This window comes from Nanorana parkeri, unplaced genomic scaffold (assembly GCF_000935625.1).
Source record: "Nanorana parkeri isolate BGI_ZX_2015 unplaced genomic scaffold, ASM93562v1 scaffold1429, whole genome shotgun sequence".
NCBI lineage: Eukaryota > Metazoa > Chordata > Amphibia > Anura > Dicroglossidae > Nanorana > Nanorana parkeri.
Window position 1 is genome coordinate 286,499 of NW_017307697.1, and position 25,127 is coordinate 311,625.

General features: G+C 36.1%; 1 protein-coding gene across 2 annotated transcripts in view; it reads left to right on the forward strand.

The window, feature by feature from the left end:
* The window catches only part of LDB3 (LIM domain binding 3), a 146,221-nt gene that overhangs the window by 70,018 nt on the left and 51,076 nt on the right, over positions 1 to 25,127 (forward strand). The window contains exons 6-9 of one of the 2 annotated variants that reach the window (XM_018569944.1): positions 2,892 to 3,095; positions 14,410 to 14,579; positions 15,094 to 15,130; positions 17,109 to 17,324. In XM_018569944.1, coding sequence (XP_018425446.1) covers positions 2,892 to 3,095; positions 14,410 to 14,579; positions 15,094 to 15,130; positions 17,109 to 17,205 — 508 coding nt within the window. In that variant the 3' untranslated portion in view covers positions 17,206 to 17,324. Of the gene's footprint in view, positions 1 to 2,891; positions 3,096 to 14,409; positions 14,580 to 15,093; positions 15,131 to 17,108; positions 17,325 to 25,127 lie in introns of those variants that run through there. The other variant, XM_018569943.1, reaches the window with a different exon arrangement.

Genomic DNA, 25,127 nt, shown 5'->3' on the forward strand with positions numbered 1-25,127 from the left:
CTTCCTGAAGTCTAGGAGGCTGGAAGGGACCCACAAGAAATATAGGCAGAGTAACCCTTGGGATAGGGTTACTGAGAGATTTTTGATCATACAATTAAAAAATAGTGTGATCAAATAATTATTTCTGTCCTGTTACTATGCTTGATCATAATGCAGTTTTCCACAATTTTTTGTGGCTTTTAGTTGCTCATTTGAACAAAGGGGGAGAGCAATCACTTGGTCTAAATCATGGAAAAAGAAACTATGTGATACCGATCAAAGTCCACCCCCCAAATAAAACAACATTGTCACTACCACCTGCGTGTGACTGATTTAGAGCATTGTGCTACTATCCGCAAACCAATGCATGATTGCATGGCTAAAAGTTGCCTGTGAACTTCACCAAGTTTAAAGCCATGTTTTCCAAATTGGGTGATCAGTCAGAAGCAATTTTATTAATGCAAGGCCCAAACATTTCTAGCTTGTTTACACCAGAAACTGGTGACATCGATGTGTATTGCATTGTATAAGGGTTTTACTCAATTAATATGAATGCCAGAAGCCCATAAAGGGACTGCAAGATCATTCGGTTTGTATTTAACAATACAACAGTTGCATGCTGTACAGGTTACCTTTAACAACCACTAGGAAAAGCCCAATCCACACTCACTGTACAAATACTGATAATAGTGCAGGTTATTTAAATTGAAAAAGCCAACACCGGTACAATTTTTTTTAATTTTACAGAGTTAATCCTGTATATAAATTAAACATGTAGCCACCACTCCAAGCTCGCTCCCATGATGGACTATATTCTTACATTTAGGGGTCTATTCACTAAGCTGCAGATGGCAGCAGAGTGAATAACTGACCCGAAGCCGCTATTCGGCTATTCATTTCAGGCTTGTACGGCTGAAATCAGCCGTGGAAGCCTGAAATGAATAGCCGAACATCGTGTGGCTTCGCGTCGGCCAAAATGCTCAGCATGTTCGGCCGACCCGAAGTGCAGAAGGAGTTCGACTCAGCCGATCCATCATCTGAATCGGCTGAGCCGAACCTCCGGCAGGCAACTTGCTGCTGTTCGGCCTATTCGCATAGATGCCGAACAGCAGTGAGTAAATAGCCGAATGCCGCTGAGCAGCATTCGACTCAGCCATTCTGCTCGGTACCTCTGTGGTACCGAGCAGAATAGAAAAATAGTTGAAGAAATAGAAAACGATTGTGTGGAGCTAGCAGTGACAGCTAACTCCGCCAAGCTGTTTTCTATTGCCTGGGCGGTTCTGGTGCCGTCAAAAAAAAAAAAAACCATAGGCATGCACTGCTAGATTCCTATTGGCTAGTTCACTTTGCAATAGCCAATAGCAAACTAGCTATTGCACCCGCCTTCTGATGCTTTCAATCACCAGATGGAGGACCTGATGGAGAACTGCAGGTCCCCCTCTGCTGATTGACAGCAGCAATGGAAAGAAAAAGTGTTTCTCTCCTGGGCGGGCAGGAGCCGTATTAGACTCCCAGTGCATCCGGGAGAGTAATGACAGATGTCATTACACACTTAGAACCCGGAGAGGCCACTGTAATATCAAGGCTGGACGCTGGCCACTGATCTCTGCAAGTGGCTGCAGCCAGCCGTGAGATGACGGCTGGCTCCGCCCAGCTGTCAGAAGCGGGCTGTCGGCCAGCCAATGGCCGACCATTCGGCCAGCTTTGGCTTTCACCTCGGCTCAGTCGAGCTGAGGCATATGCCTTCGGCTCGACTGAGCCGCTCGGCCAACTTCGGGAGTTGTACGGGCTATAGTGAATAGCCCGTACAGCAGCCCTTCGATTCAGCAGCTTAGTGAATAGACCCCTTAGATTACAGTCCATCATGGGAACGAAAGTAACCACCCTCTAGAAGGAAGGACAGTGTTAGTATGAATTCAGAGATGATTTGAGGATCTACAGCCGTGTGATAAGCAAATAAGCTACATTTGTATTAATAGTTAGGGTACGTGAATGCATTTTTAAGATTTAACTCCTGAGTTTAATGTGTCACTTTAATAATTCAAGCTACCAAATAAAGGATATAATTAAAACTCCAACCTCTTAGCATTAATCTATGGCTGGGTGCTTTAGAGTAATTAGCTCCACCAAAGCCTCTTGGGTGGAGATGTAAAGAGACATGGGTATGTATAACTTCTTCCTGTTGTTTCTCTGTTGTCATGGCATATTCATCTGTTAGTCCCAGAGTAAGTTCTTCTGTCTACATTCAGTTCAACCTGTGCAGTGTGTTTCCAAAGAGTTCTTAATAAGGCCATTTTCTGATATACATTCTTCTTGATCAAAGTAGCAACTAGAATAATGTGCAGCAACAGGGAATTGGCATCTCCTAATAACCCCGCCCTTCCTTTCACCAAAATAAATACCAGGAGTAACTGTAACCGACACTATATATTTGAGTTTAATCAGTGAGGTAGTACAGGGAGTAATGGGGATGTGCAAAGTGCAGTAAGCCATAGAAGCCAATAAGAAAAAATATGTTTCACTGATCTGAATAAAGTAAACTGAAATCTGATTAGATTCTGTATTCTGCTATTCTACTGAACTGTGCACATTCTTGCTGGCTACATTAGAAAGTGTGACAGTTATGTTAACAAGGCACCTACTAAGTGTCAATTATAGCAACACAGTGCAACAAATAATAGAAACGTTAGTTATGTTTCTCCATTCTAATTGCAATGCTTTCAGTATGCATCTTGACAAATATGCATGTTATGACTTGTGTACAATCAATGCATGCATTAACCTCTGTTCACTCCTGAAGACCATAACCTGTAACATGGCTATGGATTTTTGATCTGGTGTGAGTTTAACACCTGACCTTTTTTTAGCATGTCCCTATTGCACTATTCACAACTCCCTTCCCTTCCTGTCAGCTCTGAGTTCGTACCCCAGTTCAACCCCAACGTGCTTAAGGATTCAGCTCTCTCCACCCACAAGCCCATTGAGGTCAAAGGTCCTGGAGGCAAAGCCACAATCATTCACGCCCAGTATAACACCCCAATCAGCATGTATTCCCAGGATGCCATTATGGATGCTATTGCCGGCCAGGCACAGGCCAGAGGCAGTGATCTCTCAGGGTAAGCAATATACTACTTTTTTTGCATGAGCACTGCTTAACTAGCACTGTAGAAACCTACACACCCACTAAGTACCACAGCTGACTGATTTCTGTTGTCACATTAGGAATTAGTATGATTTATATTTGTAATGACATTTCACACACCTCCCATGTTATACTAAATGATAAATTGTAGCACTTTTAAAATCTTCAATGCAACTACCAGCTCCAGTCCTAACAATACATTCCGTTATTAGCATCTGAGGTATATACCTACCAGGCACATAAAATATTATAATGTACCATTTCTGAGAGGATAAAGTCTTCCCTCCATATTTCTGAGTTACAACGCAGGACTAGCATTCATGGCCTGCCTAAAATTCAGGTAACAACTATTGGGGAACTTATGGTACCCATAGGCGTTAGATGTCATCCCAGTTTCAGTCAGATAAGGTGAAAATTCCCATGTTTTTCTATAGCATCTGACTGTGAACAAGCACCTCTGGAGGATACTGTCTTAGGGTAGGTAGAATAATGGTCAATCTTGTAGGATATTTTTAAGGGGTATCATCAACTGCCTCATCCACAAAATAGGCTTAGTTTAAGGGCATAAACTACTGAACGTTTAACGTTGCCCCTTCTTCAGATTGGGCCACCTACATGTTTTTGGTGGTGGAGCAATATGCAACAAGTTTGGCTTGTCAACCAGGACATAGGTGGTTAAGCCATATCACATGAGAGACAATAGAAACTGTAATTTGGGAGCTGCATATATTCACTGATGTAATCTTCAAGCGACAACATCTTCCATCCCACTGAAATTTCAGGCTTGAAAGTTGGTGGTCTCACATATGTGTGCTGATTATTGGCAGAGCAGATCAAAAATTACCCTTTTCTCAAGATAATCAACACATGTACATTAAATTTAAGAACATTATGAGTGAGTGACAATCACATTGTGTTACACAATTATGGCAAGTGTAACTGTAACATAATGGAGAAGGAGCTCAGCTAATATAGGATTATAAAATGGTTGAGCTTTAGATTTATCTCAGACTATTACAATAGCTACATTTGTGGAATTGTTGCAGAAATGTTCTCAGTAATACGAGTGAAAATCTTTCAGTTGAGTATAAAAAATAAAATCGTAAATGTTGCCTGCCCTCATGTGGCCATGCTGGAGAAGAACATCAAACGTCCGCAGATTATTTTCGCTTTGTGTATTAAATCTTGTTGTCACAATTGTTACAGATCTACTTCTGTTAATGCTTTTGTTAAAAATAAAAGCTTGAGGGGGTGTAACTTGGTGCTTCTATAAATCATATTTCAAACATAAATACTGAAAAAAACACGTGGATGACTTTTGGATGGTAGGATTAGATATGTGCTCCTGGCCAGTAATATGCTCCTGTTTAAATGATATTACTCCATAAATAATCTGTCATTTAATCTCCCACAGAGAAGACAGAGTACAGACACGCTAGATTAATGGTAGATGTCCAAAAACCAAGAAGCCGTTAGAAACTCCAGGCTAATGTTTTTACAGTATATTACGTGCAGTACAAGCACAAGAATTAAAAATGTATTATCTTATAAATCATTTTTATTTTTCTATTCTTTGGTGGGAAAATACATTAAGTTATATCCTTATCACTCAGAACTAACTGTTCTACAATGTATTTATTTTTTTAAATACATTTTCCATTACATACTGTAAAATATTGTGCAACTCCAGCCAAGACATTTTTAAGTTATTTATTTGGAAGGGAAGAGTTTCTGTCTTTAACACAACTGAAAATGTCTCCAATAGGAATACAGACAGCAACTAAACAATTTTTTTTTTAAATTCCTATGGTTTTTTCCTCAATGAGCAGCTGTTAAAGATGAAGGAGCAATTGTTTGGCTTGCAATTTTAATGCCAATTAGCACCTTAAACCCTGATGAATGGGTTACTTCAAAAGCCTTAACACGTTGGCTTTATTTTTATGATGAAATATATATTTTAAGGCTTTAAATTAATTTGTGTGGCACTCTTGTCTCTCCCAACTCCTAGGTTCCTATTGTTACCTCTCATCAGGATATTCCTCTTACTTTCTGTCTCAGTAAGTACTTTCACTGGGACAGGAAGTGAGGGGGAATCTTCCAATTTGAAGATAACTCTGCCCCACTAAATCCAAACTTAAAAAAAGAAGAAAAAAAAAGTTTTGGCTGGAACTATACCTCAACAATACTTCATAAAGGAAATGTCAATAATTATTTTTGTTTTCAAGTATTAAAAAAGAGGAACATGGTTAACAATTAAATAACATTTGAGGTTGACCCCACTCTCGTCTGCCCGCCCAGCTTCTCTATTTTGTTAATGAGGATACCCATCACATTAAATGGCCAATAGGGAGGTTGAAGGTGTAAATGTGTGTGTATCTGGGGGGAAGTAAAGTCTAAACTTTACAGGAGTTTTGAGATTTACATATTATCTGCTTATTTTTACTTTGCAACATTTTCTAAGCAAATTCTCATGTGTTAGATGATACCCATGGCAGAGAACACATTTGTAGTATAATAGCTGATGTACTTGTGATAGCCAACATAGATTTAAACACACTTTATCCTGCAGAGTGATTTCCCTCAACATCCATGGGTTGTATGTTATAAGTAGACCTAAGATGGTACTGACAACATCCAATCACAGAACCATTATTTTTAGGAAACTGTGGAATTGGTATTTGGGGAGGTTAATGTTAATGTGCTAAGCAAAGAGAAAGACAGTCAGACCATTGGTACAGGTGGATTACAGCATTGTATGCCCAAGGATCTGTACAAAACAGCATGGGACATTTTTACTCAGTTGATCTGTGAAAAAAAGAGTGGTGTACACATACTTGTTTACATAGAACACTGTAGTTTGTGTGACCTGTATGTTTAGTTATGAACTATCTTGCCTCAGAATTTACAGAATTGAACATGTTTACATCCCTATAAACAAACTCCCTGAAACTCTTCTAATATGCTGAATTATTAATGTAGCAATTCATGCCAAGTACAGAGGCATAAATAGGCTAAGCCGAGTTGGCCAGTGGTGTCATGCTAGCAGTACACTCATAAAACACTGACACGTCCCTCAGTTATGTGAACATCCTAATGCTGCTTAAATAGAGGCCTAGACTGAGCTGAGAGCCACACAGAAAGCTGAAGATGCGAAAAGACATGTAAAGTGATAGCCAAAAATAAATGTCACAGCTATAGTAAACTGTCAGCAGAAGCATAAATAGGTACATATCCTCCTATGTCAGGAAAATGCAATCTCTAGACTGAGACTGGCATACGTATACTGTTATTGAGCTCCTTTGTTTCATACAAACTAGCAAAACGTAAATGCTTCTATACAGACAACAAATGTCAAAAGCCATTGTGCTCTGTAGCAATAAGTGTTTATTGTATATTCTGTGTGTTCAACTTTCAAGTTTATATGGTTTGTGGATGTCCTGTAAACAGCAAACCACAGCTCAAGAGCACATGGTTGTTATGGGTTTCAATACTTTGCATATACCTATTGTACTGCTTTATTATATAATCCTGAAATTGTAAAATACATAAAATTACCAACATGGCATCCACCTCACTAGCCTGACAAATGTGCCCATTCATAATTTCCACAATACAATACTATTTTATGACTTTTTACAATGATCATAATACATGCACTACACAAGATACGTGTGCAACATTTCCAAAGTGGGGTGATCATATTTCAAATCATCCAATCCATCTCGTACTGTATATTTTAAAGCTGATAAAAAACACATATTCTGCTCGTGTGCTGTACATTAAGATCATAAGACAAGTGTCATGTGTGTATGTGTATGTGTGTGTGTATGCATACCTTTGGAAACAAGATACATTTTCAGTTAGAGGACAATTATGTAGCATCAGGCCAATCTCATTGTTAAAAAATTATGTTAACTTTGTTCACTTTGGCACACTATAAATTCAGATAAGTATGTTCCCCCGCAAATAATAAAATTATTTAACACATAACTTGATTTCAACTTCATTGCAGCTTGGTTAGGCCAGAGTGATAAAAGTTGATTTCTGATTGTTTTGATGGGGCCCCTAGTTAACATTCTCTATAGCAGCGGTCAGTATCAACTTTGACAAAGTATTCTTAAATCAATCAGTTATATAAGCCATAATGATATTTTATATTATGTAAAAATGTTTAATACTCTTTCATATACTGTAATTACTCTATAACGCTAATGCAAACTTCTTTAAACTCTAGGTTCTTAAACTGTTTTTATGTAGAACTCCAAACCTCATCTGTTCTTTAAGGTTTTAGCACATGATAAAACTCAGAGATTTGTTAGGTATACAGGATTCATATCAGTCTTTAGCAGAAGTTCACTGGGCAATACATCTATACTGCTAAGACAGCTCTCCTATCATGGGCCCCATAGCAGCCGTATAACCTGCTCTGGCTCCTTTTATGCCACTGGCTGCAGTAGATTACATCTTTCATGTTTGCTCTTAGCATATTCTTTAAAAGAAAATGCAGCATGTGAAATAAGTATCATTCCTTTCTGCTTTCAAAAACACACATACATTTTCCAACCTTTGTTTTCCAATTGAATGCCTTCCTATTATTAAGCCAGTTAGTAGTTTACACCTTAATAGTCTTGGATAGATTTATCTAAGTAATTAGTCTAATGAGCTTCAAGAGCAGGGACATTTTGGCTCAGAATTTATTACATTGACCACAATAACCAACAGGAGGCAAGTACAAGCATGCATACAAATTAATACTTAGGACCATATTAAGACATAATACTGCTCACAGCACACATGGCTGATGTCATGTGATTATATTAGCATTTTTTGGCTATTGGGATAAGCATGCTGTTTGCCATGTATGCAGATCTACTTTTACCAAAATACCAACAAAGAGAAGATGCTTTCATGGTTTTTGACCTATAGTAAGATTTCTGACTGCTCTCAACAGTCCCAATTAGGTAATTTAATGAATTTAGCCACATATGTCTAGAGATGGCAAAAAGAGATAAGCAAATTGTGAAAAAAATTTATTGAACTTCTAGGTTTTCTTACCCTGCTGCATTAGGCACTGGCCTTCAAAGTACTATTGGTAATTGATGGTAAAACAGTCCTGTTATTATTGCATATGGATCATTGCACATGCAAGCAATGTAGCAGTTCAGTATCAATACCATGGTGGACGCTTGGTGCAATAAAGTGAGACATAGAACCAGTAATATCCAAGTTCAGCAAATTTAAAAAAAACTACCCCTGTGTAAGTGATATTGAATAAGCAATGCAATAGACATAGCTGAAGAACTGTTACTGGTGGTACATTGGTGACATTACCATTACACCTACTTACTTCAAGGCCCACAGGTCAGACATTTTCCCAACATTAGCATCACTCTGGCCCTCTGCTGGATAAAGAGAACCTGATCTAATCACTTGCCTTGTGCCATGTGACATGGCATTTAATCATACCACCAATCTTTTAGGAATTACAATGATTTTATGAAAATAAAAAATTGTACATACATATAATTTGTAACCACATAATGTTATTCTTTTAGAATCCTAGCTATATAATATTTTAGAAGCTACGCTAGAGCTAGATATATTTGATAAGCTCATCTTTTGAGGGGGAAAAACTACTAATTCAACACAATAATACTGCCCAAAAAATAATTTAAAGAACAATTATACCATCTTTCAAAAACATTTTGATCAGTCTTTTTACTTTGATATTTTCTACTTTTCCTTCATCATTACTGAATCACAGCTTTTTCAGATCATTGGACTTTTTCTTTATGTAGTTACAATCTTGTTTCCTTTACTAAGGTATCTTTTTATGTGTTAATTATGCTTATGTTTTCCTTTACTGACTATATTCTTCTTTTTTTCCTCTTTATCCATTCTTTCTTTATTAACTCACTTCTAATACTAACATTACTCTGTGCCCATCACATCATCACATTGCTGGGTACCAAACCTCAATGCTGGGTTTGGTTGTATCACTCTCAGTGACCCTGAAGCTTCAACGGTGTAAGTAGAAAACATTTGCTAACTTGATCACTACAAAGAATAGGCTTATTCTCCCTAGGTGGACATTCATCTTCTCAGATTCTTTTTTAACTGTCTTTATTCTCCACAGTGTTTTTGTTGTAGTAGTCATTCTAAGTATCCCTGCAATAATAACTTACATCTTTTACACCTGCTATTAAACATTCATCATTTTCCAGCTATATTACACACTACCAGACTCTAATTTTGCAAACAATTGGGAGTACAAAATAGCCCATTTAGCAGGTTAAATGTGTTAAGACAAATGAGGTTGTTTTGACTAGTAAAGGCTGAATTGGCCAACCGACATCTAATGTGGTCATTAGGTAAAACAGACTTTTTTTTACAGACCAAGTAAACCTTAGTCTTTCCAAACTCCTGATGAAGCTTAAGAGAAATATTTTTTTTTTTAAATTTCCATTAACTTAATTGTATGAAACAGAAAGTCATAAAACAGTAAGGAAGAACAGTAAGGAACAGTAAGGAAGAACACATATAAAATTAAGTGTACAGATGTAGCAATAATTGCTCATGTGAATGAGAAGATATGAGTGCCATGGTTTGCTTGATAGCATTCCATGATTACAGTCATCTTAAGAAATCTTGCACAAGTAATGGGGCCACTCCATGTGCTTGCTTCATTCTGTATGTGACTGTCATATGTCTGCATACTGTTAACCATGTTTTGCCCTCTGCTTTTCTTGTGTGTGTTATCTACACATATCACAGACTCCCATGATATCATGAGGGTTCATAAAATAACCCATTCAATAAAAAGTCTGCTGCTTTGTTTTTGGAGGTAAAAATAGTCAAGTGTAGATTTATAAATGTAATTAATGTACAGAAAAGCCTTTTCGCATATAGGCAAATAAGTCACGGGTATATAATGAACGTTTGTACTATTTATTTTAAAGTGTGCTACTGAAAAGAATACAATGATAAATGCCATAGTTCCTATAGTGCATATCATGCATGGACATTTCTGAAAAGAGAACAATCCTATTAGCCTTGCAGCAACCACTACCTTTTAGTATCAAACTTGCAACGGAAAAATTACAGCTACAATTGTTTTGGACAATGCATAATGTTTTCCTTCCAGATGATCTGGTGTAAGTTCAACTTCATGTTAAATCCATCCTCCATATGTACAGCTAGTGCAGGCTTTATTTAACGTCTTGAAAAAAATATATTCTCAACTCTGATAATCAGCGTGCAATTAAGACATAATTTCTTTCAAAACATGAATTTCTGTAACCTACAAACCGAACTGGTAGTGTTTAAAGCAAAAACAGATTATTTTAAAAGTAAGGTGTGCATCCTAAATCGCTGGCCTTGTCAGCTTGCATTACACACTTTGTTGTTCAAAGGCGTCAATTATCTCTTTTATTACTAATAGGAGCAGTGTGATTTAATACGATGAAGTGTTGTCAGTATATTTTACATGCTCATGCCAGGATTTTTCAGTCAAATATGCTCCGGGTAAAGTCCTTTTTAAAGACATTTTCTTTTCAAGATTTTCAATGGTACACATCATAAAATATACCAAGAACCAACAGTCAGTGTCATATTCTAATGTTCTGAAAAGTTGTGAATCAAACCTCTAAAGCACAGATCCTCAACCAGTTGCTCACAATTCACAAGTGGCTCTTAGCTACCTTTCATGGTAGGGTTTCTCAGTGGGTGCTTATCTTTTAATATCATGCCTTAAGACTTACTGCATTACATACTTGTCATTATCCACAGGTCAAATGGAGGTAATGAAAATAATAGCTTCACCAGCAAAAATGTTTCCATAGCCATTTTCACTCATGTTTACAGTGGATAACCCATTACTTATATTTGCTGTGGCTTCTGAGCTGACAAAGGATGAGGATCTCTGCTGTACAGCAAAGTCTTAATTTTATTTTTGGATGTATAATAGGTATTCCATTATGTATACAATCTGTACAATCTTGCATGGTCATAACATAGTACATTTAGTTAAAATTAGGGGTTTGATTTTTCTTGTAATATTGTTAAAATATGCAAAAAAAGGCTTCTAAAAAAAGGATCTTTATATAGTATAACCACATTTTTAAACATGGATGCATCGTAACTTTAAGGAAACAAGGTACTCTTGTATCTATTGAAGATCAGTGTGTAATCTATAATTCATCAATCAGCATACAGCATGTGTTTCAGACAAAGTTCCTAATGCGTTTCACACAGCCATTAAGTGCACGTATGCGTGAACCGTGTTAGAGATTTTGTCAGTCAGATGCTGTATGCCGCTGAATTAAAGATAACACACTGATCTTCAATAGATACAGGAGTGCCACATTTGTTTGTAATTACAGTGTATTTTGAGGCTGGTTGCGAGCTTGTGTGTGCACCCTAGCAGCGGATCCAAGTGGAGCACCTGAAGCAGCACCTAGTACATGTGCTTTGAAACATGTATTGCAAGCAATATCTATTGCTACAGATTCTGACAAAATGCCCATTAGTTAATACAAGTATTAATTAAATTTAGGGCTGCGTAAATTAACGATTCATTTTTCGATTAATCGTTAAACTTTTTGATCGAATAAAATTCTTTTGATCGCTAATGAAAACAATCACCTCTCCGCCGGCTTCCGGGAGTTCCGGACATCAACGTCACCGGACTCCTCCCCCTTCCCCAAGTGGCTCCTCCCCCTTCCCTTCGTTAGCCGACGGAGCCACTTGGGCCGGTGAGTTTGCCCTAGAAACTTTCTGAACGAGCGCCAGCCAAGGCATTGGCCTATACACATACTGCACAGCAATGAAGTAATAAAATGACCTAGGATCACACTAATCCAGCACGTTATTGAGTGGAGTTGCCCCACTCAAGCGGCGGCCATATTGAGTGGGGCACATGAGATTAATAACGTGCTGGATTAGTGTGATCCTGGTTCATTTTATTACTTCATTGTTGTGCTGTATGTGTATAGGCCAATGTAGTTGGATCTGTATGTGCGTTATAATTAATCGAAATTAATCGGTTAAAAAAATTTGATTAATCGAACACGAAAATTTTAATCAGTACCAGCCCTAATTAAATTATTTGCCTTTATTTGCATATTAAAACACATTCATTTGTTCAAATACCGAAATACTTTGTTTGTATCATCTAATATGATGTTAGGCTTTTGTATTTAGACGGGCATTATTTGGAAATTTTAAAACCACGTTTAGCCTCGTACAGAAATAGGCTGTTAATGTTTCTTTAATTTCACTTGCATGAACTGGGTTTCAGGAATGTGCAGATTTTCTTTGTTTTTCTTTTTAGTCAAGTAAATGTAAAATATTGTTTATGAATTTGACTTATTTAACATTTACAGCTAGCAGGCAAAATAGACCTGAAAAAAGAACACCCCCTTGCTCTCTCCTGGAAGCCTTACTGTCAGTCTTATTAGTGTAATGGATGCTACCTGAAATACCTGTTTATCTATGCAGTGAATATTTTATTTAACCAATTTAAAAATATATTACACTTAAATATATAAATGTAAAAAACGCTAAAATGAAACCAAAACTTAAGATGCATAAAATAATAATTTGCGAACATTGTGAATATTGAATATAAAGTATAAGTAGTAAAAAAAAGTAATGAATATGTCTTGTTTGTAGAAATATTCAAAGCATTCTTCAAGAACAACATACAAAGCATATTTGTTCACCAAATACATTTAGCTTTCCTGTTTATCTACAACTAGGGATTGTTTCACACTGTATCAGCTCAGGTCCACACTTTTTTGTAAAGGGAAACTTTGAATGCCACAGCCCTTTACCTACCACAGCTGTTTACTGGTTAGCAGCACAAAGCACCCAGTTTGGTTCACTGTGCTTTTACTGGTAAATTGTGAAGTGGTATTTTTAATCCCCTGCAATATCCATATAATGTCCTGGGGAAATTTCCCACTGGCGACACCTGTTTTGTGTCAGCTGTCTAAGAGGGGATCTTCACCCTTTCCCCTCATTTTGGAGAGATTTCCCATTACTCCTTGTTGTATCTCCAGTGGAACACAGACCAAAAACCTGATTGGGTCTTAAACAAAGCTAAAAAAATAGTTTTCCCTACACTTAAATCATAACTACTTATTAGTTAATGTGTGCACTCTAAAAGAAACTATAAAAACACATAGGGGGGAATCATAGCAATTGCAAGTGCTTAAACTTGCACGGAATATATTTGATGCACTTTGTACCAGATATATGCTGCTAGTGTAATGTTGTTCATAAATGAGATTAGACTCCAGGAAAGAAGACTCCTATCTCCAGGCAAAAAGCTTAACTGTCACTTCTTGAAGAAGTGGTCATGGGGACTTCTTAAGTTGTGATTGTTTTGTTAGGTGATGCTCCAGTTTCAGACAGCCGCAGAAAACAAGTGCAGATGAAAACAGGTGCAAAAAATGTGCAATTGAAAAAGTAGTGCGAGCTCTGGTCAAAACAGGTGCAAAACAGATGCAAAAAACATGCAATTGAAAAAGTAGTGGAAGCTCTGGTCAAAACAGGTGCAAAACTCGTGCAGTTGAAAAAGTAGTGCAAGCTCTGGTCAAAACAGGGGCACATGATAAAAGACAGATTTGCACTTAAACAAAAATTATCTAAGAGGCTAAAACTGTCGCAATTGCTTTGATAAATTCCCCCCATAATTCATAATTACCTTTCCTATGTTGCTAGCTATTTATTGAGGATGTATACAATAGCACACCAATAAATGGGCCAGACTGTAAAAAATACTCACTTCTTCATCACTTCAAAATAGCACATAGAGCTTTTACAAAAACAGAGGAATTCTGCCAAGTTGTTAAAGCTAAACATTATTCACACACTATTATAGAATCCTCTCCAGTAAGTGAAAAGTACTTTAACAGCTTAATTTACAGTCTGTTAAGAAAGTACACTAACGTGGGATTTTTTCATTTTAAAAAAAGTAAACTCGGAAAACGTAAAATAATGTTTTTGGTGTTGTTTTTAAGAAACAGTAGATATTTTTAAAATCTAGATCTAATTATATTACTATTGTATTATTTAATTTGCCACCCGTCTAAATACAAAATTTGTGTAATTGTGTTGACCCATATGGATAAAGTCTCAGAGTATGCTTCGTCAAAATAATTTGTTGTTTTTGATTCTGCCAGACATCACTATGAATATGTTGACTGATAATCTTATACCCGCATGTACTGGAGACCTGAACCATTTTGTAGCAGATCTTCAACTCCCCTCTTTCTACATTGCAGTAACCTCCCAGTTAAAGATCCTCTTGTAGACATTGCTTCTCCAGTGTATCAGGCTGTTCTTAAAAATCAGGTCAAAAACGAAAATGAGATTGACGATTGGGCACTTCGTGCTGCCAACCTGCAGTCCAAGTCATTCCGTGTCCTTGCACAGATTACAGGAACAGAATACAGTAAGTAGCTATTACTACCTATGAATGTAATGGGATAATATCTGAATGCTAAAAAATTCTGTCAGTACTTTTTATCACATGTTGGGCCACCTGACCCTATTATATGCTTACTATTACAACTATACATTTGAACAAAGTGTATTGATGTGACAAGTCATAGTGTCCACTGGAAGCTTATAAGCACCCCTGCCAATATCTTCTTTTGTTTGTTTTTTTGGTGTACTAGCTTTACTAGTTCAAAGAATATACACAGTATGGAACTGTTAAATGAAATATATTGAAATCAATATAATTCTTCTAGCTGAACATAAAGGCACTATGTGTACAGGTCATATATCAGTTGTGTTAACTTTTAAGGTTTTACAAGTTATTTGGTAATGGTAAATTGTAACCATTTGAAACACTTTATATAGTAGATCAGAATATCATACCCATGCTCAAAGTATGTATTACCTGTTAGTTATCTGATACCTAAATTTCACTAAGAAATGTTCTTTTTTTTCCCCTTCAACAGTGCAAGACCCTGATGAAGATGCACTGAGAAGATCAAGGTAGGCAACTAGCAGCAGAACAATGTGGCCATCTTAATAGATAACAAAATGCGTAAAGCTCTGAAGCAAAATTAATAAACAAAAGTTAAAATCAGATTTAACACCTAAGTTAATCTGCTATTGGCTTTCAAATTGGCAAATTTATGAACACCCAAACGAAATTATCTATTTTTCTTTTTTTTTAAATATTTCTAGAAAATTCATCTATAAATGATGTTGTGGCATTTTGATATGTGAGCAATTTATTTGGATATTAGTATTTGTTGCAAGAATATACTGATGTGCAATTAATGGAGGCTGCACACATATTATCGGATGATGGTTGACTATTTTGCAGAGAATCACCACTCACTAATGTAATATACACATACTATCATTTAAACAATGAATATGTATTTACAATAGCTAATTGTTTTACACTTAAATGGAAAGTCCTGTTTGTGGTACTCAGATACCATATACAAAAGAAGTAAAGTGGGTCTCCTTTGTCCCAAATTGCTACCATCACCTATAAACATTTCACAGTTTTACCTGGTATGAAGAGAATCTGTCTTGAAGCAAAATACCTATCTCAGAAGCCTTTGATATGACCAGCCCTTGGTTGAGTTAAAGGAGAACTATGAGGCGAGTGATTTCCACTCATCCTTATAGTTAGAGCCGGCCTGTGACAAAAAAGCTGTAAGCAGAAACATGCAGCTGATCCACTTACTTCCCGATCGTCTCCCTGCAGTGCCAGTTACCTCTCCCTGCAGGGATTCCCCCCTCTCCGATCCTCCAGCACTGACTGGAGGAAGGGATGGGGGCGAGGGTGGGCACAGCTGGCTCTGCCTCTAGATAGGCAGAGCCAGCTTTCACTCATGCAGCTGAGTGGATCTCGACAGTATTGTCAGGATCCGTCCCGGCTGCGGCGCTCTCAGTATATTGCGGGCAATAGCACGCAATATACTGAGTTTTGGGTCATTGGAGGAGGCTAGTATATGTCCTTCTGTGACCCTAAAAAGAACTATGGGGAAAAACACTTACCCCATAGTTCTCTTTTAACTTTGGAAGCCCTGGAATTAGTATGAAAACCAATGAAGTTAGGAAAAACTGTTTTCATTAGGCTTTTGAATCTGACATTTTGCGTCATAATATATTCTCTTTACTCTGAATGGTTTTGTACATAGTAGCAGTTTTTAGCAAGGGTCATCAAGAAAAATGGGTAGACTACATTGGCCACTCAGTTTTTACTTTCCTTCAACATTTAACCATTAAACAGTTCCACTATTTGCAAACACAGAATACTACAAGACCATCGTGCAACAAAAGGTATAAGCTAAAATATAAAATATATGATTAGTGCATTTGAATAAAAAATAACCCATTTCAGTTTATACAGTAGATATAACATTATAAAAATGAGAAACCTCCCTTAAATACCTATGACAGAAAACTCTAAAAAACAATAAAACCACATGTGCGTACACTTTGTAGATGCGTTGAAACGCCATTCAAAATAAACAGCACCACAAACAACGAGAGATGTGCGTTATATTACCATGTGGTTCAACAACATAATAGTGCATTCTAGATACGTTCAACACCACACTTTACTTTCTTTGGATTTTGTTTTTTTCCTAAAAAGTAATATCTTTTGATACTATTGTAATCATTTGCTGAGGGTGATGGCTGGTAGTGTGGTGTGCTTGCAATTGCAGTTGTACCCGTTTTACCGACACATACATTTACCTTGTGAGGGGAAAAACTTGCTACAGGTAGAAAAATCATGCATCTTAGGGTAGAAAACATATTGCAACATTTAGCAGCATGTCAGTGTGACATCTCAAAGGCTTACTAGTCAATTACAGAGCCATCTTGGCAAACGACTATCCAAATAAACTGCTGTATTTCTAGGCAGGGGAGTGACGGTCACTATCCCTAACCCCTTTCTTTATTCCTCCTCTCTCTCTCTCTTTCTCTCTGTTTCTCCATGCCACAGGGAAAAGTTTGAAACGGAACGTAACAGCCCACGCTTTGCCAAATTGCGCACCTGGCATCATGGCCTTTCAGCACAAATCCTTAATGTCAAAAGTTAAATGCCCACGTGTAACACAATATCTATTGAAAAGCAATGAAACACTCTAAAATGTTCTGCATCACTATGCAGATACAATCTACCATATACATAAAATATAAATATATAAATAGAAAAAAAATAACCCACAGGGATGTGTTCTTTTAGTGCCTGTCATTACCTTATTTTCCTGTTATCATTTTAACCCACCATTGTCAAACATAATAAAATAGTTATTGGTATTTGCTTTGTGTTGCATTTAGAGCCTAAAACTGCTGTTTGAAATTAAGTTTCTCTTGTATTTCCTTTCCTTTAAATAGAAACAAAAGCTAAAAAAAAACTAACCTTAGTCAGGTGTTGTGTGATCTTGGTAGACATTAGTGATCTGGAAAGTAGGGAATGTGTAGCGTGAGTAGGATGCATGCCTGCTATGCAGGTGGATGATCAGCACTGGCTTAGTGGAAGAGATGCCAGGTGGTCAAGCTTGACTGAAATATAGTTAGTTGGGACTGTTTTATTTTTGTAGTGTAGATATTAGAGAGTGTATTGTAAGCCAAAGCAGAGGAACAGCTCCTGCTATGTTGTTGATTTGCAGTTCCCAAATCTCTTTGCTAACAATTATTTTGCTTTTGCATTATTTTACTGCCTTCCTATATAGGTAAAATAGTAGTAGATTGGGTTTCTTTTGTAAATGCTCATTTCTAGCAACCCTTTCAACTCCCTGATCCCTTATGTGGTGGGTGCTGGCAATATCTGTACAGTTGTGAGCCCTATTAATGACAGTGCAAATAATTTTAAAGAAGTGGTTAAGCCTTTAGTTTGTATAGTGTGTGTATGGTTTTAATGTTTTATTTTACATAGATTCTATAATCATAATTTTAATACATAGTTAATAGCAATGGTTTATGGACATCCCTTGGTAGGGATTGTTTGCTTAAAATGATTATTGATTAACTGGATGATGAATTTCTAATGTCTAGATCACAATTTCTTTTCAGTGGCTAATATGCTACAGAAACCTTGACAAATTTGTTATACTTGATGCTAAAAACAGTCTAGATATAATAGAAACAGTGGATACATATGATAATCCTCTTCAGTATCAATTATATATTTTAACTATTAAAAAGTAGAATAGAGGTATTAGTTACATAAGGATGCATTCAGTGGGGTAGTCATATACATTTTATGATTGGAATCCAAGATGGATGATGTAATATAAGATGTTGTATTGCATTCAATGATGTACTGTTTTGATGTTCAAATTACAGATTCAATTTTCTGTATTGTTTTTGCTCATGATGATATTCTGTAATAGAACCACATTATGTGTTTGTGTTTTGTGTTTTGACAATAAAGTGGTTCATAAAAACATCATGCTGTATTTGCCTAAATGAAACAGTCAGGTTGACTGTCAAAAAAGAATGATGACTACTAGAGAAATATAGCTTCTATGATAAGCTGAATAGCCTACAAACATCAAAACTAAATAGAGAGAAACATTTGTCAAGTATATTAATCTTCTTAAAATATCAAAATGCTAAATGTTTTAAATATAGAAGCACACTATCTTATATTTGCCAGTGTTTTGAATTTTTTTTGTTGGTGGACATAAGGTGAAATTACTGAAGAGTAAATTCTTATTCTGAAAAAATACTAGTTAGTTAAAACATCTATAATATTACACATTTCATGTAAGTTTTAGATGCATTCCTCCTATTCACATAACGTTTAACTGCTTTTAACATTCATATTTAACGGTTACATTTTTAAAAGTATCTTTTACAAAAGTCTACTCAAAAAAGGGAAAACACAGCAGAGATGAGTATTTTAAAACAACCAATCATCAAATGGCATACTGTGGTTTACCATTGGTATGATTGCCCTTGGTTGCTGTCCACCACTGTTTTACACTCTATGCTATAAGAAAATATAAATCTAAATACTTAAATTGAGCTAAACTCGCAGTCAAAAATGTAACCTGTTTTTATTAGAACTCTTTTGCCAAGGCTTCTTAAACCTAATGGGGGGAATTTATTAATACTGCAGCAGACAGAATCTGGAGCAGTTGGCTATAGCAACCAATCAGTTTCTCTCTTCAGTTTCTTCAGTTAAGATTTAAAAATGAAACATGGAAGCTGATTGGCTGCAGTGCACAGCTGCTCCAGATTTTATCTGCTCCAGTTTTGATACATTCCCTTTATGTGTTTTCAAGTCACCACTTCCATCACAAAGACAGAAGTTAAAAAACATGCAATTATTTTCTTTACTCTCCAGCAGCAACGTTGCATCCAGAACAGCTAGTTTATGACATATATAAAGCGCTAATAATTTAATTTGTGTACAGAAGTGCTACCTCTGATCAATGCAATATTTATTTACCATGTTATGAAAGCTGCTTCCTAATTCCATGCAGCTTGATATTATAAGTAATGCATATGCAGTTGTATTTACCATCATAAAACAACATGGCTACTACACAACTTTATGCACAGTCTGATAACTAACATTCATAATTGCTCTATTTCTCTATTATAAAATAAATTACAAATAATTCCTGTTTTAACTCCATTTGATGTATTGCCCTAAATACCTAATACACAGTAACAGGAACATAGGAAAGATCAAATAATCTTTTTAGTAAATTTCTGTTTTTAGCGTTTACACCTTAGCAAATTAAAATTTAGTACAAACTACATCTATATTTAATTTTTAATAACTAGTCCTATGATCACAGTCTGCAGAATAAGAAAATGTAAAAGTCTCAGAAAAAAATGTTATCAAGAGAGATTAAAATGTAACTTTAGAAAGGAAATGCTAACCATTGGGGATGATTTACTGAAGGCAAATAAGCTGCTTACTTAGCAAAGTGAATTTTTACTTTGCAGGGCAATGTCCTCTTAGCTTAGTGAATGAGGTGAAGCTCTGCTGATTTCCATCATCCAATTATGTGCAAACAAAAATTAACTTTTCTTAACTTTCCTTGCACATGAGTATTTCCCTAGAAAGTGATTTCCACATTTACTAAGCTAAGCAAAAATTCCCTTGCAAAGTAAGAATTCCCTTTCAAAGTGAACGTGCACTGCTTCTTTAGTAACTCAACCCTATAGCGAGCAGCGTGATGTGTGCAATACCCTTTTAAATTGTATTAAAACATTGACTTATGATTTTATTAGTTGCTATGGGCATGACCCTTCACGAGCCCCAGTGTGTCCTCATTACAGTAAGACAATGCCTTCTATGACACGAATTAGATGTTTTAGAAACGTTACATCTGTTTGTTTCAATAACATATCTCATCAAACTGTGCAGTTGTAAGAAATGTCTCCTTGGCTTACACATTTAGAATTCTTGTTTTGTTAAATGCCCTAGTTTGAGTAGGCAGGCCTTGCATACTTAGAAAACTGCTTCAGTAGATAAAATGTAGCACGTGGGCAACCGATCCATCCTGCCATCCCATAATGAACTGATAAGCCGCAAGCTTGTGCATCCATGAAGATGCTACCAATGGGCTGCCAGTGTTAATCTATACAAAAATATCTGCCTACAAGGTAAAATTGCTTGACTGGTTCCTGTATAGGAAACACCCGTATCTGCTGTGGCCTGTGCTTGTTTAATTGGACTAACCTCCCACCCTTTCCCATCCCCTTTCCTCACTACCCTGCTGTCCAATTTATGCTTTACATTAGTTAGATATGCAATATAATTGGATTGTATATTGCACGTAGTGAATGCAGTAAGTCTGCATGCTTTACACACCAGATTATCGCATTTACAATTTTTGAAGTTGTAGCATACTAGTATATTCCATTGCTGCCTTTGGAGGCAAACTGTGTACGTTCCCTGCATTAGAGATCTGACCTAAGGCATGGAGTTATGTCTTGCCTAGGCCACTGACACTTGCATTGGGTCTTGAAATGTGCTCTGCCGTAATAACCACCTCTTTTCTGTAATCAGTGCTTATTATGCTTGCACAGAGATTTCTTTTCTAGAATAGGGGTTCACATTACCTGTCTGATCTCCTTTTCTAAACCCTTAAACTACGGATGCAAAGATACCATGTTCTGTACTTGGCACAATACAAGTACTGATACTTTTCCAGCTCCATTGAAAGACTATACTAGAGAAAAACTCAAACGTTAGGAGGCATTTTTCAGGAGCATTGGCTACGGGGCTTTTGAGATTGTGCATTCCTGTTTTAATGTATGATTTTATAAGAAATACCAATTACTGATACCTTTTTTTTGTAGTGTCCTGTGACAGTTTTTCTGTGTCCTGTGACAGTTTTTCTAAATCAATACAGACTAATGAGCGCTGCACAAACTGTTGGCGCTATATAAATCCTGTATAATAATAATAATAATAATTTCAGGACAGTGGTAGAGTGCCAGGGCCCAGTCCCAGCTGCAACCACTGTGACCCTGGTACCTTTCGTGAAAATGCCAAGTATTGGCACCGATACAGATACTGGTATCTGAACATCCCTACCTTAACCTATGACAAATATATTTGCGCTTTAGTTTTTATATTTCAACTAGAAGATTATTCAAATCAATATACTGGGATGACAAAGGACTTGTGTAGAATAGTCATAATAAAGAATTTGACTCTTGAAGCAAATACAACAGGTGCCAAGACTTTCAACCTCTTACATTGCTTCTTTGTCTTAAATGTGAAACCATTAGCCTATACATAAATGTGCATACCAAATATATAACCTGACTAATTCATTTTTTGTTGATTAAACATCCTTCTAGTTCTCTTAATTATACCTAACCAGTAATATTGAACATTGTTTCCTGATTATCTTCTCTCTCTCTGTGCTTTTGGCTTATATGCTTCCTTATACCCTGGATATTTACCTTGCTAAACATAGGTTGGCATATACAACTTTACTTTTTAGCTTTGTATGGCAACCTTTTCCAGTTTAATGCTTTTCATTATATGTAATTTCCCTATAAATTTGAAGGCACAATTTGTAGATTTTAAGTCAAATAACAATTGTCCCTTTTATTTAAAGTCAGCCAAAGTCTCCAAAAATATTATAAAAAGACCCAGTACACTGCCAAACATTAACTTGTCAAGCCCTTTCTGTTTATCTTCAAGGTACTGGTGCTACTTTAGCAGCAAATCAGACTGTTCCCTGGGCATTTGACAGCAGAGAAGACTTCTTTGCTGCTTTCTGTGTCAGTCTGACAACCCCCCAACACACACTCACACCGAGTCAATGCTAGAGCTGTGCAGTCAGCAATGCTTAAGCTTCCTACTGATTGCAAAGCACTAGCTTTGACCTGGCAGTGGGCATGTTGGAACCCTACTGACACTGCTGCTCTCACACAAAGAGCAGCAGTCCTCTCTGCTGCTGAATACCCTGGAGATTTACTTGGTCTTGGTTCTTTGCTCAGTTACAAATATAATCTGTAGGCTATTCCACAGGCTATAGGTGAAATCTTCTTATACAATAATCTTATGATACAATAATTAAATTAGATACAATAATTAAATTAGCAAACCACAATTGCCAGGCACTTTACATACTTATTTTAAGGCATTTAGGGGCTGCTTACTGGACAGTGTATTGTTTGAACTATACTTTTTTTATCATTTAACTGCATGAAAGTGCCCGATTTAAATCAGCAAATCTCAAGTCACCTTACATAGACAATCTCTTAAAGTCTCTATTAAAGAAAATTAACAACAAGCTTCGGTAGTTTGGAGCTTTTCAAGTGAATAACAGTCTACAAAGAATATTTCCCTGTGTTTAACCTGCAAGTAAGCCTCATTTCCTCAATTCAAGGGTGTTTTTTTTCATCAAGGCCTCTAGCGTGGGCTGTTCATGTTTTCCAAAAGTGGCCGAGAAGAGAGAATTCCTAATTTCCCTCATGTAATCCATACACTGAATTTATGCATACACTTCTGTAGCTACCCCGGTCACTGTACAGTACACATGCATCCATTTACTTTGAATATTAAATATGAAAAAATATGAAAAAAACAGATCAGGAAGCATGTGTACAAGTTGTTTTTATTTGTTTTAAAAAATTCGTTTTATGCTGTCACAGTTTTATCACTGCACAGTGACTGTATGTACCTCGCAAAAGTGGGTGTACCCTTAGCAATGCATGTTACTTGTATGTGTAATACTGAGAAGCATTATACATTTATTTTCAGTTTTCTTACTACTGTGTTACCAAGTGAATACTTTTGACATTGTGAAAAAAGTATCAAATTAAATTGAATAAAATATAAATTATTAGTGTATACGTGCTTATACTAAATTTAATTGTAAATAGATTCAGTTATATTCTTTATTTAAGGTTAATTTTATTATACAGAAATTAATCTCTAAACATTTAACAATAACCAATAAACACTTTTAAAAGTGATATTAAACCTTCATTTGTTAACAAATTTTATTATTATGAGGGCCAGACTTGATTGAATTTTCTTTTGTTTCTTCTTTAAACCTTTTAGTTTCCTCATTTTCTAGTTGTCACCAAACTGCTAGCCACCCTCCCTGTGTGTAGGTATCTTCATCAGCTAGTTAGCTGCTGATGCCAAAAACACCCATGGTTGCGCGTTCCCGCATCTAGCTGTGCGCATTTATACACAGCTTGTGGCAAGTCATGTCCCCCTCTCCCACAGTCACACTTTGACTGATGGCAAAAGGAACCTATGGCTCCTCTGCCCTCAGCACCCTCCCCCAGGACCAGGAAGTTCGGGGAAAGTCGAGTATCTTCCTGATCCCAGCGGAGTTGACTGACCACAGGTAAGTGTGGAGAGGGAATCGTGGGTTACAGAAAGGTACTGGGTGTTTTTTACCTTGATGATTGCATTAAGGTAAAAAATGCCTAGCCTTTAGTAATGCTTTAAGTTTCTCTATAACAATGAACATGGCAAGTCAAATTAATGTGATCCCACTATTTTACTTCTTAACTAAAGTAGCTTTTTGCAATGAACTCAGGTTTAGTAATGTGGTAAACCTATACTAAATTAGGGCCACAATACCACATTTCTTTAATTATTTCTCTTTTTAAAAAAAGATTGACAAAGAAAGGTTTCTTTGTTAGTTTTTAGTTTTACAGTTAAACCAAATATATCATGTTACTATTAGTTGGAAAATGTATACAAATATTTTGATTTTTCCTATTAACAAATACATACAAATGTTCTTGATTCAGCTGTTATCGATTATTTGACCTAATTCAATACTTGTATTATAAACAAGGAATGTAACTTGATTTATCATTTACTATTAAAATACTATTTTTTTTATAATAAAAAATTATTATTTAAAACCTTAAAATACCAATTACCAATTGTGTGTAAAGTTTATTCATATTTATTTTTTCTGTTTAAGCTATTTGTTCAATTCTAAATTTATTAAGAACGTATAATTAACATAACGTTAATTAGGTTCTCCTAGTATAGTTTGTTGACTATTGATTATTGAATAACGTTATTAGGAAGAAAAATGTCAATAATAATATTAATAATAATAATATGATAGTAGCCAAGTAGCATTTAGATTCAGCTATATTAACAATTAGTACAAATGTGTTAAAATGTTAAAACAAAGGTAGCATTCTTACAATAAAGGATTTATTTTTTAAATTACGCCCCTGCTTAATACATACTAAACATCATAACTTAAGTCTCACAATGAAAATATATAACTGTAAATAAAATCAGTAGTGAACTGTAGGAAGTGTATTATGTTATGCTTATAACATAATCTAGAAGTAGGATACTTCTGTTTTAGCATAAAATTTAGCATATTTACAGGTCTTTATGTTCTTCGTCCATGTATTTTTGTGTGTTAACAAATATTGTTTCTTCTTCCCATCCCGTCTCTTTCTCTTAACACAAATCAACTCCCCTGCCACTGTCTCTAAAGACCCACATTATGTATAAGTGAACAAAATGTCAAAAAAGGATGATATA